The 17,709-nt window shown below is 38.9% G+C and overlaps 4 protein-coding genes across 4 annotated transcripts; all 4 read right to left on the bottom strand.

The window, feature by feature from the left end:
- Nucleotides 1-1,919: 1,919 nt before the first annotated feature.
- On the bottom strand, nucleotides 1,920-6,106 carry LOC140781253 (DEAD-box ATP-dependent RNA helicase 17). The gene is made up of 11 exons (XM_073127171.1): nucleotides 5,904-6,106; nucleotides 5,761-5,833; nucleotides 5,567-5,676; nucleotides 5,320-5,463; nucleotides 4,781-4,889; nucleotides 4,299-4,666; nucleotides 4,135-4,208; nucleotides 3,626-3,939; nucleotides 3,071-3,314; nucleotides 2,421-2,671; nucleotides 1,920-2,347 (listed from the first exon to the last, which is right to left on the bottom strand). The coding sequence occupies exons 1-11, from the start codon at nucleotides 6,052-6,054 to the stop codon at nucleotides 2,344-2,346; spliced, it is 1,842 nt and encodes a 613-aa protein (XP_072983272.1). The 5' UTR covers nucleotides 6,055-6,106; the 3' UTR covers nucleotides 1,920-2,343.
- Nucleotides 6,107-6,807: 701 nt separating this feature from the next.
- LOC140782623 (uncharacterized protein At5g02240-like) lies at nucleotides 6,808-9,800 on the bottom strand. The gene is made up of 7 exons (XM_073129300.1): nucleotides 9,497-9,800; nucleotides 8,714-8,985; nucleotides 8,578-8,614; nucleotides 8,216-8,313; nucleotides 7,972-8,033; nucleotides 7,537-7,660; nucleotides 6,808-7,158 (listed from the first exon to the last, which is right to left on the bottom strand). Exons 1-7 carry the CDS (start codon nucleotides 9,699-9,701, stop codon nucleotides 7,039-7,041), a joined length of 918 nt encoding a protein of 305 aa, XP_072985401.1. The 5' UTR covers nucleotides 9,702-9,800; the 3' UTR covers nucleotides 6,808-7,038.
- An 837-nt stretch (nucleotides 9,801-10,637) lies between these two features.
- Nucleotides 10,638-12,793, bottom strand: LOC140782625 (uncharacterized protein C24B11.05-like). Its single transcript, XM_073129301.1, has 9 exons — nucleotides 12,631-12,793; nucleotides 12,286-12,352; nucleotides 12,130-12,195; nucleotides 11,940-12,037; nucleotides 11,818-11,855; nucleotides 11,633-11,720; nucleotides 11,259-11,531; nucleotides 11,067-11,132; nucleotides 10,638-10,949 (listed from the first exon to the last, which is right to left on the bottom strand). Exons 2-9 carry the CDS (start codon nucleotides 12,344-12,346, stop codon nucleotides 10,794-10,796), a joined length of 846 nt encoding a protein of 281 aa, XP_072985402.1. The 5' UTR covers nucleotides 12,347-12,352; nucleotides 12,631-12,793; the 3' UTR covers nucleotides 10,638-10,793.
- A 1,620-nt stretch (nucleotides 12,794-14,413) lies between these two features.
- On the bottom strand, nucleotides 14,414-17,556 carry LOC140782118 (B-type cell cycle switch protein ccs52B). Its single transcript, XM_073128516.1, has 10 exons — nucleotides 16,920-17,556; nucleotides 16,664-16,786; nucleotides 16,452-16,556; nucleotides 15,982-16,161; nucleotides 15,750-15,812; nucleotides 15,464-15,658; nucleotides 15,271-15,372; nucleotides 14,953-15,015; nucleotides 14,760-14,828; nucleotides 14,414-14,655 (listed from the first exon to the last, which is right to left on the bottom strand). The coding sequence occupies exons 1-10, from the start codon at nucleotides 17,367-17,369 to the stop codon at nucleotides 14,602-14,604; spliced, it is 1,404 nt and encodes a 467-aa protein (XP_072984617.1). The 5' UTR covers nucleotides 17,370-17,556; the 3' UTR covers nucleotides 14,414-14,601.
- Nucleotides 17,557-17,709: the final 153 nt, after the last annotated feature.

Here is a 17,709-nt window from a genome sequence, read left to right as displayed (position 1 = left end):
TTCAGTAAAGGTAGCAAGGCATCAATTTCATCAATAATTAAATGAGGAAGGGTGTTTCTAACCATAAGGTCACTAAGTTACTACCTTTCACACTATGAAGATCTTGAGAGTTCTTGTGATTAAGCATGCCTTTGTCGCAAATTTGATTTCATCTATAATCATAACAAACTGTTCATTCCCAACAGCTAAATATAGGTCTCCTTATGGAAATATGGATGCTAGACCTCAATAAAAATAAAACACTTTCTCACAATGGAGGTGAACCTTGAAAAATCACGAATTTATATCTCGCAAATCTTCATGATTGTAACATACATAAAGAGCGCATATTTCACAGGAAAAAAAAATAGTTTTTTGCTCCCAAAATAAGTTATTGTTCAATTTCTTCAATTGCCTACAAGGACTTCTAAATTAGTATCCACATACTTTAAATTGCTTGAAGCTACATCAAGACACTAAATATGATAATTAGATTAACCAAGCTCGACTCTGCCAGCTAAAAACTCATTTTTCTGTCTACTTGTGCCAAGCCAAAGCTAGTCAGCTCAGAAATTGAGGATTGAGCAAGCCCATATATAGCAGTGAGAAGAACAAAGATATTCTTCGCTCAAGCAATGATATGAGCTCGAGATAGTAAATGTGCAAGCTCAGGCTAGTTCTACTTAACAAATCAACAAAGATACAGCTAGTCAAGATATCAGTCTGTAACATCATTCAAAAGCCCTTCAGGACCACCGTTCTGCATCAAATTATTTGTTATGCCACAAAAAATACTGTTCATGATCATGAATATAATTTATTAAAGGAAAGGAAAAAAGGGAACATGACAACAGATGTTGAACATATAAGTTGGCACACACTAGCAATTATTCAGTTAGTTACTATTCAGAAGAGTACTACTTGCCTTTTTACACTCCATGGATAATTCAAAGGTTGCGGTATCACAACATTTCACAGTCACGAGCGCACCAGTATAACATCAAAAGCCTATCGAATGTTTAGTGAACCCTTATAAGAACCATTCTATGACGGTATCTTCAAATTTGCTCATTTTACTATTATATTGCACAAATTTCATTGGAAATAAATCATTTAATCAGCAAAAGAAGAAATGAGAAGAACATAAAATCGATTACCACATCGAATCGATTCAGGAGTTGTCAATTCCTAACCTTTACTGCACAGATACTACGATTTCCATTAGAAAGAAGCCATACAACTGAGCACAGAGAAAACGTAGCAAAAATATATCAAGAAGAAAAGGAGGAAGATTGGATATGGAGCGCACCCTGGAGCCCTTTGAATAAGAACTTGAGCTCGATCCGAGGAGAACGCCGAAGAGTTCGAGTGGCTGGAATCCAAGCTCGACTCTTGCCCTAGAGAACGTAAACCGAGCTTAAATTTCTCCATCGATGCCATCTTCTTCAGCTCTGCTGAGAAGAAACAGGTTTTAGGGTTTAGGGAAGGGGGCAAGTAATGGCAAAAGAGCGGGATTTCGGTTCGGATCCGAATCAAACGACTATTGGTTAGTGAATTTAGGATCCATTTCCGTTTATTTCTTAGAGGTTAGAGCCCATCCATGGTTTAAGCGGGCCAGGCATGAATAATAATTATCATGAACAGATGATGAGCATATTATTGCTATTATTTCTCGCTATCTTTTGAATATAAGTTAACTAATTTGCTATAGTTATTTTTCTTAGGCATAAAGTAGGTATTTGCTGTAGTCACTCTTGTTGCGTTTACAGAGGTGGACCAACAGACTGGACCATTAAACTTTTTATCCTAAGCTTAAATCGAAAACATGGAACTTTGACAAGATATATATATATATATATATAACTATAGAATACATTATTGATTGAAAAGGTTATCATGACACCAAATAATACTAATTCAAAGTGTCTACATCAACATGCTAAAGTGAAAATATGATTGTGCCTAACGGCATCTCTTGTACCTTTCCCTCCCAATGAACCACAAAACGAAAGTTGCCAGCAAGAATAATACACCACCATCAATATATGTCCCTTCCGACATGAAATTATTAAAAATAACCAGAATGATACATAGATTCAACTGATTGACAATGTCGTTACCGACAACTACAAAACCATTATTGCACTCTGGGAACAAAATTTTGTATCACATCTTACTTGCCATTTGGAAAACGTCAAGCCAGATTATGACAATTTCCCAAAATTCTTTCAAGTTAGTTCATCAGCCTGTGTTCATTTGCCCGAGCTGGAGCTCCATGTGTTGGTCCACAAGCAGAACTTCGTTAACAGAGAGTTCCAGCACAACTTCCAAACAAAGCCCAATAAAATATGACTGCCTCGATAGTTACCTAGAGCAAAGACATCATCATGTCAATCTCCCCTGGCTTTGTATTAGAAAAATAGAGCTAGAAAGCTCTATACCTTTTGGAATTTGCAGATAGCCGTCGCTTTTTAACAGATTTGTCTTGCCTCTGATCTCTTTTCCTCTTCTTTGCCTGCATCTGGTGTGATCTTCCAACCAAAGAAGGTTGCTCTTTCAATCCAAAACTTCTTGCTACATGTCCCAAATGGAGTTTCTTCACCATGAAAATCTTCTTTAGTTCACCGCGATGAGCTGTGTATGCTCGTAGCCATGAGCAGAAAGCATCCCTGGCGAGTTTCTTCATCTTGGGCTGAATCGCATGAAAAACCCAAAGTTACTAGGTGAAAAAACGGCTCATTGTCTCCATTATGATCCAGGAAAAGGATATTTTATCAAACAAATAAACCGCAGCAGGATCAGTCAGTACACAGAACAATGTTTAAACTCTTCTTTTATTAAAATCCACATTTTGCCCTGATTCAAATTAGCCCAAGCTTCCTTGGCTAAGACAAGAGACTAGTCTTTCCCAGACTGCTCAAAATAAAAAACATGATTCTATATAGCAACTTAAATGTAAGATATCACTAGAACATGATACAAGAAACAATCTTATGTCCTTCTGCAATGATCTTTTCCAGATTCTGGACAAGGAAATGAGATTATTCTTAAGCTATATAAATGCTGTGAATAAAAGAATAGCAGCCTTTACCTCTGCCAGAATAAAACTTTCTAGTGCTCTCTGCAGATATAACACCCACGGATGTGTATCTACAGATATCACTTTCTTGTTATAATGATGGCCTTGCAAGGGAAAACTATCTAGAACCTTTTGAATTGGGTATTCTTTCAAAGATACACCATGATGCTCCAAATCATGCAAATAATCAATTTCCACAGGCTGAAGAAATAGCAAAGCCTCTCCTTCCTCACCTAACCGAGCAGTTCTTCCAACCCTAAAAATAGAAGACGAATATAGTTGTTAATAGAAAGAGCCAGGAAAAGCCAGAAAGATATAAAAAAACATAATGTCACCCTAATTATGCCTCTCTCAAACCGTAAACCTCTCCTTAAGATCAAGATTAATCTCTTCTCTAGTCTAAAAACTGAAGAAAGAATTTCTTATTTGAAATATTAGTTTTCAGGATTTTCTCAGTTTTGACTTGAATTTGACTTTGTATGAGATGAACTTTTTTATTATTTAATGAGTCCCTCATTTAATTTGATCTACTAGTAAATTTCATTTGCAGCAGAATGTTTGCCATACCTATGCACATATTCAGAAGCCTCTCCTGGTGAATCATACTGAACTATACACTTGACTCTTGGAAAATCCAAACCTCTAGCAGCAACATCTGTGCACAACAGTAGTGCTGACTTTTCAAGACTGAAGCTCTGAAATGCTTTTCTGCGATCTTCATGTTCCATGTTCCCATGCAAATGGAAAACCTTGCATCTGAGGAATTTTTTCTTCTGATGCATTTCTGGTTGTAAGTCGCGAGTCTCACGACACCACTGGAACTCGCTGAAGAGCATGTAGTGGAAATCTACTGCATCACACGTTGAAAGGAAAACCACAATCTGCAGAATGGAACTGTAAGCAAACACGAATACCTAATTAACGGATTTGAGCAGAAGAATTTTCTAGTCAAATGATTCTTATAAATATGGAATGAGTGACTTATAGATCAACCAATGACGAAAAAGTATCGAAGGTTAGGCTCGTGATGCTAAAAATAAACAAAAAGTGTCCCAAAGCTGACATGCTGACAATACCTTCTGAGAGACTTCCCTTTCAAAGAGAGTCCTGAGAATGGAGAGAAGAACCACAAGCCGTGAACCACAAGGCACTGCATATAATCATTCATTTGTTACTGCAATGTGCAACCAATCTAGAAAACCATGAGCTAAAAGGTCTGTGTGTATAATTGGACAGCTACCTTTAACATATCTTTGAATCAGTTGGGCAGGAAGGTTGTAATTATCAACAGACTGACTAGGCAAGATATCATGCTTCTCTAGATCTTCGTCCATTTGAGAAGCTAGAGATGTGGGTTTCCTGCCTAACAAACTTCGTGGTTCAGAAGAGACTTTCCCACCATTCAAGCCAATCATAACTGGATTCTCCAAGCTGATATTAGCTAATCGATTCACCTTTTCATTCAGTGTTGCTGAAAGAAGTAAGTTCTGCCTAGAAACTTTTGTAGGCACCACCTTTTTGTTCTCTTTGCAGTCTGAATCATTTTTCCTTGAACCCAAAAATTCAAGTATTTCTTCCACTGCTTTTCCAAAGCCCAATTCGAGAATGCTGTTTATGAATATAAAATTTGAAAATAAAAACCATGTCAAGAATATGTGGAATTTCCATGAGAAAGGAGATATTTTACACAGGAAGAAATTGCATAGCAAGCAAAATTCAAACCTGTCAGCTTCATCAAAAACTATCCAGCGCAAATTTGTATACACAAACGACGAGGTATTCTTTAGGTGATCCAAAAGACGCCCGGGAGTTGCAACTAGGATAGATATTCCTGGAAAGAATTGTGAGGAACCAATTGAATTGGGTTGTAGTGATTTCATACTTCAAAAAAAAAAAAAAAAAAGACGAGCAGTCTGAATTTTCAAGCATCTTCTTTAAATACATATAAAAAATAAAACAACTTGATAAAAGCCAAAGAGGATTCAAGGTAAGAAAAGATGAGAAGAGATAATAATAATAAGAAGAAGAATCCATCTCCATCCTGCAGGTTTTTGCTTCCTCCATAAAAAAAAAAGGCTATCTGCTATCTGCTTCCTCCATAAAATATAAAAAGCGTCGGTTCTAAACTCATCAGCATAAAACAAGGAACTCAACAGTACAGTACCCATTAAAGAAAAAACTTTCTGAAGATACCAAGCCGAAATAAGTCTGTCGATGATCATGTGCATCATATTTCTTATATAAGAATAAAAAGTTCAGACCTTTGCGCAACCTGGCTTTCTCTTTTGCCCTGTTCTCACCACCCATTATATATCCAGGAACTATCCAATGGAAACGATGCACCAACTTCTGTGCAATGCCATATACCTGCATGCACAGTTCTCGCGTTGGCACAAGCACCAACGCTGTAACAACCTAAATCATTAACCCCGGTAGCATATCGCACCTCGGAAATTTGTTTCAAGAACAAGAAATTCAAACAACAAAATGGAAGCTTATGATTCATACCGAAGGTTCCATCGGACCTCTCGATACGAGGTTCACGCATCTGCATAAGGTGGACTAGGGGAGCGAGGTATACTACCGTCTTTCCCGTTCCAGTAGCAGCATTAACAAGACTTTCCCAACAAATTCACCGGTCAAGTCAATCAACAAACAAAAAGTAGAGCAATTCAAGCAAACCAATGACACCAAAAGGATACACATGGCGTCCAGAGATTACAACCGGAATCGCTTGCGCCTGGATCTGAGTGGGGAATTCGAACCCCATTTTATCTATAAATAAAATTTGAACCAAATCAAGCTCGAAATTCAGAAGCTAGTAAAGAAGTAAGAGAGGAGAGACCTTGGAGGTGTTGGCACAAGGTGGGATGGAGTCCGAGATCGGAGAAGGAGCAGGAGGCGAAGATTCCACCCTCGTCGTTCTTCTTTGCCTTCTTCGCCACCTCTCCCTTCTCCTTTGACTCCACCATGGCGGTCGTCTTCGCACGCTTCATCCCTAGGGTTTTGCTGCTGCTCCTCTTATGGCGCTCGCGAGAAAGGGAATCGAAAGTTGCCGTTCGCGGTTAGTACTTGGTACTTGTATTCGGATACTTGGGGTTGGAATGGGCCGAAAAGATATCGTAGGGCCCAATTAGAACTCGGCCTAGTGATCAGGCCTTTGTAGTTGTAAATTTGAAATGAACCTCACACTCGTACAGTTGTACTCGCAGTCTCTGACGACGAATTCCATACATGAAGTTATAAGCAAGGTGTAAAAAGTCAAGCTTGGAAGCCTAGATTAGGCTTAAAGCTCGGTAAAATTTAAGTGTCTCTATATCTAAGAAAGGTTTATCTTTTGTCCAACTCATATATAATCTTCGAATTCATGAATGATCCAAAACAAAAGATTTTGAGCTAGCCAATTCAGGCTATGTTTAAAATTAATTTTGATTCTACTTTAATATTTAGGTTTGGCTCAGTTCAACCCAAGTCCGAGTCCAATTGGAGGAGACAGAAGCGGCTTACGAGGGTGGCATGAGGAGAACTAAGGAGGAGGAGGAGGACAAGAAGATTCAGTTGTAGAATATTCACTATACTTTGGGGCTTATTGGATTGGGTTCAGATTCAAAGTTTTCTAAGGTTCTTCCTTGTCAAGCAAAAGAGAGAAGATAAATTACTAACAAAATATTTTGGGGAATTACGACTATTCGGCTGAATGAAGTGGATGCATGGCTTTAACATGTCAATAGTTTCACAAAAGAAAAAGGTTATCTATAGTTGGCATGCCTTCAACAATTCCAATATATATCAACAAGAGTTGCCTGTTATACAGTCCGTGAATAGCTTTGCAAAATAGATACTGTCATAAAAAAGAAAGTGAAACGCTAATTCATAGAAAAAGAGGAAAACAAAATTCTACAACGGGTTAAGGCACAGTTGTTCCTGGATCTTCAGTCAAGATTAGAACACAAACTCTGGCTCCAAAATTGCTATCTCACTTAGAAACGAGCACTGATCTGTGAAAATAGTGCCTTGAAATCTGTAGTTGGTGTACCTGCACCCTCAGGCTTTGATGCAAGATCAAATGCCTTAAACTTTGCCTCCTCAATTTGCAAAGCCTGTCAACGGAAACAATTTGCACTTAGATGAAATAAACATCACAGCATCCAAAACTTATCACAGAAAAAAGATAAAAGAAATCTAAATGAGTGTAATTGAAGAAACGATTCATGATAAAAAGCCGCCCATACATTATTTATTTCAACAGGCTATTAACTTTGACTTATTATCGAAACCATAAAAAAAACATCCAAGAAAAACAATGCCAGGTGAGAAAACAGAGCATTAAAAACTCCAATGAAAGTGAACAGTAACAGACAATGTATAATTAGGATCTGATGTGGTAGAAGTTAAGGAATCAATCTTGGAAATCTGAAATCTCAATAATGGGGACCAGTGAACCTCTGTACTTGCTTATTTATGTGGTGTTACAGTACCTGAAGGCAGACTTCTGCAACATCAGCCCTAGCAATTGTTCTAATTTCTGTTTTGAGAAGTTCGTCATCTTTTCCAATGATTAATTCTCGCACGCCTCCATCTTTATCCTGTAATCCTCCAGCCCTAGTACAAAGACCAAATAATTGTCTTAACCTCGACCATGTTTCGTAATCTAAAGAAAACAAATTTTCCTTCAGGAGCCTCTGATATATGGTGATATTTTTCTTGTCAGTAAATGAATTTTCAACCTTTCAATTGGATATAGTTATACTACAACACACCAGCTGATATTCTTGCAAAGAGATTCATAAATTGCTGGCAAAGGCATTAGTTGTCAGTGCACACACAAACATATAAAATTGCTGAGAACATGAATGTGCTGCTCTGACAGCAATTAGTGTCATACTTAAAGATCGACAGCAACCAAGCTTTACCTGATTATCGTATACGGTAATCCAGAGTCAGCTAAGTACTGCTCTGCCTTCCGCTTCCACACCTGCAATGTTACAAAGAAGTATCATCGATATGATTTATGCAATTAAGCAAACAATTAGTTAAACTACAGTAAGCTAACAATATTAAAAGATAACACACAAATATTCAGTCAGTACCTGCAGAATTCATAAGAATTAGAATGGCAAACAGAAAGAATGATAAAGAAAATCAAGTGTAACTTACTAAGATGTTTCCATTCCCAATGCTGTTCAAGGGGTGATTCACATCTGTTCCACCCATAGACCCAACCAAGACAATTTGTTTTACGCCAACAGCTTTGGCTGTACAACAGAGAGTGTTTGGCATAAAATATTTGAGCCAAGTCGAAACAGATAAGAAAGAGAGCTTAACAATCCGATCTATTGAGGACTATGAGCTTGATGGCTACAAAATATATATTTAGAATAGACAATGAGACAAGTGAGCAAAGAACAGATATAATTGAACAAGATACCCAAAAATACATAAAGATGGGTTGACATTATAATGAGAAGCACACATATACATATATGCTGAGAGAAAGAGCAGGGAGAGAGATAGATTACCGGCATCAATTTGATTCTTCTGACCAATCCAATCAACCTAATAAAGAGAGAGAAAAAAAATATTGATAAGTTATAGAGGAAAAGATGAAATAGCAAATAATGAGTTAAAACTTAAAAGTCATCAACTATATGTTACTTGCTCAGGAAAAGATCCTTCTTCAAAGTAGAACTCAGGTCGTCCTCCTTCGCTTGGATTAAACCCTGGTTTCATCTTTGGCACTGCGCTGGTGAGAATTATGAGTGCATCAATGCCCTGAACAGCTGGAACAACATCTTCAGCTTGTCTTATATCACCGACAAATACATCATCGGCACCTCCAACATTAGTTTTGCTCTCTTCAGTCCTGACAAGGCCTCTTGCAGTAAACTGGCCTGTTCTCTCCTTCAACTTCTTGTAAACAATTTGACCTTAAAAAATTTCCAGAAGGAAAAGGAAACAATAGAAACTGTTACTTAAAAAAAAAAATCACAACTTGTTTACGTATGAGCTCGCCATTGTATCATTTCATCTTTTATGTATGTACACATAGATTCCATACTTCATAACTCTACAGGGTTAAGTATTTATGTTGATGTATAAAAGATGTCCACAGAAGAAGCAACCATATGCATTGCCCTATGACTATATCTCAGGTTCGTTCATCTATAGATTAAAAAGAAAGGAATGTAAGCATTAATGGGACCTCGAAATTGCTTGAACTCAATTTAATACTAAAAAGAATCAGCTTTTTGACAGAAATGAATTGTTTCATTTAATATCCAAGTATCCAACAACTTTCACAATTTGCTCTTCCATTACCCTATTACGTCCATTCAATCCAATTACATAAAGACTTCTCTTCCGTGACCTAATACCATCTCTTTCTTCAGATTAAAGGGCATCACGTTATCGAAGAGAACATAAGAAAAGCGAAATTACCAGTTCTACCACCGGCGCCCGTGACCAGGACAGTTATCGGGGAGGCTTCCGCCATGGCCTTCGTGGAGAGAGCTCTATAACTCTTCCTCTTTCCACCAAGCTTGTGAGAGGGAGAAGGGGGAGGAGAGGAGAAGGGAGTGGATCTTGGGGAAAAGAGGCGAGAATCCAGGAACGAGGATGAGAGGAAGGAAACGCGCATCGCCATTTTTATTAGTGGGAGCTGGCAGCCATACGCCGGCGAAGTCTCACTTTTTGGAGCTCTCACTCGCCGTGAGTGAGACTGGAACTGACACCACCTTATCTCTTCGATCCCATTCATAGGCCGATGCCGATTACGTATGGCGCGCGTTGGGATGCTGAGTCAGCAATTTGTGGGACATGCCAGACACGTGTCGGTAGCCCATAGGCCATGGCCAACAATCAGCAGGCCGATCGTATAACTCTCGGATCCGATTCGTATCCGGGTTCGGATCCTTGATGTGATACCCGATATCTGGTTTTGCTATCGGGTTAATTTTGCTACGGTGACTCCATTGACTCCGTCGAAATGGTCAACCTCTACGGCGATGGCCGGATGCAGCTCATTCAAGTTTCCAAACAGACAGTTGAGACTAAGAAGAGAAACTCGAATGGGGTGGTCAGCGTTTCAAGCGTTAGAAACATCCAGGAGAGTGGTAGTTTCTAGCAGTTGAAACCTGAAGAGAGGATCCAAAACTTCACAACTATGCATATAAATGTTCAAAGGTCTTTAACAAGGACCAAGACCTTCCAACAGGAAGGCAAATTTGAACTGATCTCAGATGCAAAAGCAATAGATGACTTGGTCGCTTTTGCATGTCGATTTGACTGAAAAATACCCCATTTTGTGCCATAAAAAGATGCTAATTCTACTGCATGTCAATCGTGAGATTTAAGACCCACATGCTTAATGTGTTTAGCTTGATGTCATATTGGAATTTTATGCAATATTATATCTCATCTACTCCTCTGCGTCAAGCTTCATTTGATAGATGGATGATTCGCTCAAGATCAACAGGTATCGCTTCCAAACACTGTTTTTCTTCTAATATCAATCAACAAGAGCTCCAAATGCACTCTCTTACCTTTTTAAGCTCTTCTAGTTTACTAGCAGATCACAGGAGAAAGAAGAGAAGACCATTTATTTCTTACTACTAGTTACAGGCATCTGACAGACTAAATGGAAGGCATTATCTTCTGAGGGATTGCTATTCCATGTCCCTAATTTAGTTTCAGCAACAAGCTACACAGAGATGGACTATGAGGATAATTCCCCAAATTACGCAGTCACAAAAGTCTCAATGGCGACCTTGCTCGAGTATCGCACTTCTTCAGCTTTCTCGGACTCCTCCCAGAGCTCAGGCAATGCCTCCCTGATGTTGTGGATACTTTCCAATGCATAGTCTGCACCTTTCATTCTAGTCGAAGTGCCCACCTAGATCAATAGATTAGGTAGGAAAAGCCGTGTTAGCATGCTCAAGTTAAAAGTTAATTTTGTGTCTTAAAGTTTCAAGAGTCTCATAGCAGAACAGATGGAAATAGAGAGGTTTACCAAAACCGTGTGAAGACCGATATGTTTCCCTGACTGAATATTACGAACACTGTCATCAAAGAAAATCTGTAGGAAAAATTGAACCATCACAGAGAATTAGTACAAATAATACAACTCAGGATATATATGCAATCTATCAAATTTGAAACGGTTCACAGTAAATCCGTTGTCTATAATGAACAGGCATCTTACTGTTCTCTGAGGGTTAATGCCCGCCATTTTTAGAGCATGCTTCATAGCTTCTATGGATGGTTTGCAAAGAATTGGTGTCTTTGGTAGTTCGCTACCAGCATCTGGCTGAGATAAGTGCTTGACAATATCGAAGATTTTGGCTTTGTCGGCTGACTTGCAGTAAGAAGATGGTGGATTCAGAGTCTCAAAGCATATAATTCCTTCAAAACAACCTTCTAATCCAAGCCTCTTAAGAACCTTTGCAGCATGGACTTTATCACCATTTGTGAATACCTGAAACATAATTAACAAGAAATATGGTTTATAATAATAATAAAAACGACAAGTGCTAACAGAGGTAGCTTCTACTAACATTATGACATTCAATGACTTACAACTTTGCGAATTGGCAGGCTTAGTAGAATGTGCCTAAGAACCGGATCAGGCTTAAGATTCCCGTAAGGTAATCTTCCATGAACAAAGCTGTTGAACCACATCAAAAGATTAATACCACCCATAATTTAGTTGAATCATTATCAACTACATTAGCAAACCAAAGAAAGGTTGAAAGGAATAATACCTATGGTAGTCATCATAATCAAATTCGTAACCAATAGCCTACACATTAAATTGCACAAAGCTCGTAAGACAAAAGAAAGAGTCATTCTCACAAACCAAGACACAGCATTGAAATTAACATACCCTTAGACCAGCCATTGTCGTGCCATAGTTCTTGTAAAGAAGAGTGCAAAGCTCTGGGATTTTGCTCTCATCAATTCCAAGCTTCTCTAACATATAATCTGAAATATAAGTTGTAATCAACATATTAGTAATTCCTAACATGATGGAAATATTAATCCGAAAGGAATGAGGGGATCAAACAGGTATGCACCTCCAATATTTTTCCGGCACTCGGTCGCAATGCCAGAACTCAAGGGGTATAGAGTATCGTCAAGGTCTACATGATAGGACAAAGAGCAAAATCAAAATTTTCCTCACCTGTTCAATGACTTTAGAGAAAATCAAAATTTAAAAATAGAAGGCATACCAAAAAGAAGGCATTCAAATTTAGGCCTTTGAACTTGCTGGTGTCGGCCCTCGAACTCCATTTTGATCTACAAACATTTCCGAATAGAACAACCCAATCTCAGCACACTAAAATATATTTATGATCATACATCTCTACGAATCAACCATAAAATGGAAATCCCCCAAACCTAAACCAATCGAGGCCTATAAAATAGGGCATACGGATCATAACAAAACATCGCATAATCACAAAAAAGGCTCAAACTTTAACCTTCAACACCAAAAACAAATCGGAAAAAATAATCAAGTCGTCTACGAAGCATCCATAAAATAGCCATTAGACGAACCGGGGAACGTAACTCACCGGATCCCAACAGAAAAAGGATCTAAGGAGCAATGCAGCAGCTATCGGTGGAAATCCAAGGAGAGGTGAGGCGAGAAAGAAGGGAATGAAAGCTAGGGTTTGCAAACAAAGGCCGAGAATGGGGGAAGAAGAAGAGATGGGGGGCGTGGGTTTAAATAAGCGAGCCGTTACCTCGTAATCACAATTAGTACAACATAATGATAAGATTCCTGCGTTCCAGCAGAACATGTGTGAACACCCATCATCCCGGTACCTTCTCGAACACTCTTACGAAATCGTCCCTCTGGTTTCGTCTAATTACGTCGTTGACCGTTCTTATTATCGACGCGAACGATACGCGATTGTCTGCAGCATCGATGCAGGAATTTTCTACAGTCGGGGCACTAATCATTTTAGTAGTCAATCAAAGGTTGGTAAACCTCTAATTTACCAAATTCCTACAACCAGTTCAAGGAGACGAGCTTCTACTTCAAGCGAGCATGTCGAGGCTCCCGTTTACTAAACTATTATACATGTCACCGACCAACTTTATAAAGTTTGGCAAAAAAAGTCCTCTCTTCAACTCAGCGGATCGAACGGTCGATTTCATCGTACAGTAAAAACTATTTGGATACTGAATTAAAATTTATTTAATAATTTGGATACTGCATTAAAATTTAGTGAAATCTAAGTAATCTTATGTTAAAGATACATAGATATAAAAGTATAAATTATATATATGTCAATGTTGGTTGGGGGGGGGGGGGGATTGAAGAAGTCGGCGACGACTACTGTGAATACAATAATGTTGTTCTCCTAAGATCTTAGGCATAGGAGAAGAGCTAATTGCACCGTCCTATATGTTGATGTCTCTTTATACCGACTCAAAGTTAGGCCAAGATGAGATCATGAGAAGTTTACATGCAAGTATATGGAAGTTTTCCCCTTGGGAATCTCATCGGCATTAGAATGCTGGGTTATTATTTAAATGGATGGTCACACTCAGGGGGGCAATAATATATTGGAGAAGAAGATCTAGCTAACTTGTTTAATGGTTGGTAAGAAGACACGTGGCAAAGATTTTCTGGAAAGCCTGTTCACATTCAATTATTCATAGATTAGCTGGGAATCCAAGGGATGCATTACTTTCATGCTACTTCAATCTCCCAAATATCCCATGACCTCCTCTGGTCCTTAAAAAGTTGTGGGTTGTTCTCTTTGCACTTTATAATCGTGACCTCACTAACAGAGAGGCTATTCAATGCCATGGCAATGGCATACGGAGAAGTAGTTGATATGAATAAATGAACCATCCTGGCTGGAATATCTTGGTAGATAAGCTCTTTAATTTAGCTAATGATTGATAATTAAAAGGAATGGTCCCAAAAATCTTGAAGCCAAGAATCCTTTTCTGTACCTCGTGAAGAGCACGGACTAGTATTTGTGGTTTGGAGAATGGGAGGTTATAAAAGTCAAGTTCTTGATCCAGATAATTTATCCAATAGAACAGCAGCAAACTTGATTCTGGCAGAATTCAGAGACTTTTCACGATGTTCGATGTAAATGGCAAATGATTAGAGATATAATACAAGGGCCTAATGTTGCATTAGCTTCCTTGCAAGTTCCTGTACATTGACTAATGAAAGCTTCATGAACTAAAATTCCTATCTTTATCTTTACTTTTCTTACACACTTAAAAAAATGTCATTAAAAGATATTGGAAGACTAATCAAAGATTCTAGTCTTTCCTTTCCTACGACAACCTAAAATGATGATATAGTATGGATGCTTTCAACTAGCTGGATTTGCATGATTAGGTTAAAAATACATCAATGATTAAGATTTGAAAGTACCCAAACAAAAAGAAAAAAAGAATTACATTTGCAGTCAATGATTGATCCTGTAGCTGTTAAAACATTTACAGAATATTCCAAATAATCAATACTGATATCTGCACAAAGGATGGAAACTCTCATACAGGGAGATTTTTCGTCACCGAATGTGAGTTCGTCCCAAGGACCAGACTCCAGAGTCGCGAACAGGAGCCTGAACATTATGATATATATATATATATATACTTGGTTTACAGCTCTCATTTTGCTACCGGAAGAAGAAGACATGAACAGACAGATAGAAGAATTTTGGCCTACCTGTGCTTTTGTGGAAGGGAAGATGTTCCAAAATCTCAGAGTCTCATCTCCAGCACCGGTTACTATAGTCTGCAAGAAATGTTCGACAAAGTGATGATTTGAATTAGCACACAGTTTTTGTTTTTTTTTTATTTTCATTTCATTCAGGAGGCTTTCTACGCTATGGAAAGCTGATTCTTTATAGCATATTTACCTGCCCATCAGGTGACATTGAGAGGTAGAGTACCCGAAGTGTATGCCCAGTTAATGTTGCTACCTGTTTTTTTATCATGCAAAGTAGTGAATGAGATTCTAATCATGAAACAAGGAAGTGGCATTTTAATATATTAGGTATATTGATCAAATTACGAAAACTATTCACTGAAGATTAGTATCCTTGCGATAATCATGTACTTCAGTTACTCTTACAACTCTTTTTATTTGCATCTTGATATTAAGATAACAATGTAGATTATACAACAGAAGTAATAAATAAAAAAACCACAGAGTTATGACACCTAATAAAGCTTACCTTCCCCATGGATGGATATTTCCACACCATAATTTGGTTTTGGGAATAACCATGAGTGCTGACTAATTCATTCACATTTTTGCACCATGCTAGGTTGCACACCTGCAGATATTGGACAGTGAGAGAGACCGAACCCGCACTATTTTATGTCAAATTTTCGCTTTCACAGCAAAATCTAGACAGGGACACATACCTGACTCCCTGTGTCCATGGAATTAAGCATATTGCCATTTGCAGTGTTCCAGAAGCGGATACATCGATCGGCTGTTCCACCTCCTGATGCAAGAAGGCCATGCTGGTGAGGTGACCAGGCAATGGCTTTGACTGCAGCTGTATGCTCAGTAAGTTTCAAGACCGGATGCTGAGAACGTTGGTTCCAAACTAAGAGCTGGTTCACATTATCAAAAGGAAAGGAAAGAAGTGGTTCATTATGATAACATAAGCAGATTACAATAGAGAAATGGGGAAATAATGTTAACCTGGTTGTCGTTACCGCCAGATGCGAGTTCGCGGTCGTCATGCGACCACTTTAATCCACAGACCTAATCAATGGAAGTTCTTTCAAATAAAACAATCAATCTAACCAAATTGTATGACAAGAATGAGATGATATCGAGCCAAATTTGGCTTTTTCACAAATACATGATGATACACATCTTATATATGTTGGGCATCAATGTCATAATTGATCTTATATATCAGAATTCTCACCTCAGATCTGTGACCTATGAACTTGCTGATGAAGTCATTTGGGACACGAATATCGTGCTGAAGAATATTTTTGTCTCTACTTCCAGAAGATAGAATGCATGAATTCCAAGCCAGGACTCCAGTTCTTGTCTGATGACCTCCCATGTTTCGAATCCTTTTGCACCGGGATCCATCCCAAATCTGGCATAGTGTTTTCATCAATAGTGATCATCATATTGAAGAAAGATAAAATCTTTGTTCATGAGTCATGACTAACACTAGTACTTGTTAAGCTCTCAAAAAGGTTAGAATCTTTGTTCATGACTGAGAAAATAACGTAAAATACTCGATGGTTTGAGGTTATGCAAAACCAGGACAGATCTACACAGGCACTAGAAGCTTTAATAAATGTCCAGTCTGACTATGTTTTGGATAAATATTAGTAGTTAACATGGCAATATCTGAAACAACTATGATAACCTCCAACTTACCTGTACTTCTCCGAGACTCGTTCCGATTGACAGGTAGGAGCCCTCTCGAGTCCACTGAACAGAACATACACCATCTCGAGGGCCCAAGTCGCATAATTTTGTCACCTAAAAAAAAACACAAAACTTTGTTACAAATAAGGCCAACAAGCTTAACTAATCGAAGATTGATTCTAGATATGAAACATGGCTTAAAGTGAAGAAGTTGGACACACCTTGCTTGTTGTTGCTGACCATAGATAAACACAAGTGCCCAACCCAACAGCCAATACATTTTGCGAGGACCAATCTACCAAGTTCAAATAGAAATCATCTTGAAGCGATGGTGCATCAAGAACCTACATCGGATTAACCCAAATTTTTTTTAATATTCATATCTCCTTAATTCATCAAAATTGCCACATTTACTTCTGAGTTAGTTAGTCCTGCGCTCGTAATTAGATGGGAAGCACAAACTCAATTCGCCATTACCTTATGGGGCGTCTTGGGTATCTTCCTCGGGGCCTTAGGCGGAGTCGAGACTTCGTTTAGAAGCCCGCCGTCCTGGCTAGAGGCTAATCCGGAAAACGGCGAGTTCGGGGTGGAGTGATCTGTCTTGAACCGGAACAAGTTCTTGTTCGGGCTCATCGGCGAGCCCTGGCCTCCCGGAGAACACGGCACGGAATCGGGCCCGAAGAGCTCGGCACGGAGCAATCTCGAGTAAGCCTCGTTACCACCTTCCTTGGCTGGTGACGATTTCTCCACCAAGTTGAAGTTCTGAAGCCTCGACGACGATCTGCAGGGGATGAACCGATCACTGTACGTCGTTTTCGAGGGCGACGGCGTCTTCGGCATTGCCGGGAAGCAAGTCGTGATCGTATCGAGACGGAGAGAAGTCTCCATCCCCACCGGAAGATTCAATCGGGTTTTCCTCGAATCCATTGTTGGGTTCGTATTCTTCTCTAACTCCTTGAAATCTATCTACGGATTGCGTGGAGAAATGACGAATTCGAAGAGTAGATCAAGGAGAGCTAGAGAAAAAGCTATTGCAACGGTCATTTAATCAGAAGTTTTTAAAGGGAGGATGGATGGTAGCAGAGCAATCGTAAAGGGTGGGGTTTCATAAACTAGCCGTTAGAGCTAGTTGCCTAGTTTATTTAAACAGCTGTACATGGTATTGGTACTGGGACCAATCCGAACCCGCTAGATTTTAATCATAATAGACCCGGCCCAACTCGCTACGCTAGACCGAGGCCTGGCCCTCTAAGCCCACCTGTTCCTA

The sequence above is a fragment of the Typha latifolia genome, chromosome 2, assembly GCF_019914945.1.
Source record: "Typha latifolia isolate L0001 chromosome 2, TyphaL0001v2, whole genome shotgun sequence".
NCBI lineage: Eukaryota > Viridiplantae > Streptophyta > Magnoliopsida > Poales > Typhaceae > Typha > Typha latifolia.
This window is presented reverse-complemented; position numbering and strand designations above follow the sequence as displayed.

Bases quoted from the DNA above. Each gene is read 5' to 3' on its own strand.
- LOC140781253 (XM_073127171.1), bottom strand. From the start codon at position 6,054: ATGAAGCGTGCGAAGACGACCGCCATGGTGGAGTCAAAGGAGAAGGGA. The intron at 5,834-5,903 runs GTCTCTCCTCTC...TTTTATTTATAG, and splicing joins CTTGTGCCAACACCTCCAAG to ATAAAATGGGGTTCGAATTC. The intron at 4,667-4,780 runs GTTTGAATTTTG...ATTCATAAACAG, and splicing joins GTTTTTGATGAAGCTGACAG to CATTCTCGAATTGGGCTTTG.
- LOC140782623 (XM_073129300.1), bottom strand. From the start codon at position 9,701: ATGGCGATGCGCGTTTCCTTCCTCTCATCCTCGTTCCTGGATTCTCGC. The intron at 8,986-9,496 runs GTAATTTCGCTT...AAATTTTTTAAG, and splicing joins GGGCGCCGGTGGTAGAACTG to GTCAAATTGTTTACAAGAAG. The intron at 8,314-8,577 runs GTAATCTATCTC...TCTGTTGTACAG, and splicing joins GAAGAATCAAATTGATGCCG to CCAAAGCTGTTGGCGTAAAA.
- LOC140782625 (XM_073129301.1), bottom strand. From the start codon at position 12,346: ATGGAGTTCGAGGGCCGACACCAGCAAGTTCAAAGGCCTAAATTTGAA. The intron at 11,133-11,258 runs GTAAGATGCCTG...TTTTTCCTACAG, and splicing joins GCATTAACCCTCAGAGAACA to ATTTTCTTTGATGACAGTGT. The intron at 10,950-11,066 runs GTAAACCTCTCT...CTATTGATCTAG, and splicing joins TCGGTCTTCACACGGTTTTG to GTGGGCACTTCGACTAGAAT.
- LOC140782118 (XM_073128516.1), bottom strand. From the start codon at position 17,369: ATGGATTCGAGGAAAACCCGATTGAATCTTCCGGTGGGGATGGAGACT. The intron at 16,557-16,663 runs GTGTGTCCAACT...GTTTTTTTTTAG, and splicing joins GGTCAGCAACAACAAGCAAG to GTGACAAAATTATGCGACTT. The intron at 15,016-15,270 runs GTAAGCTTTATT...ATAAAAAAACAG, and splicing joins AATATCCATCCATGGGGAAG to GTAGCAACATTAACTGGGCA.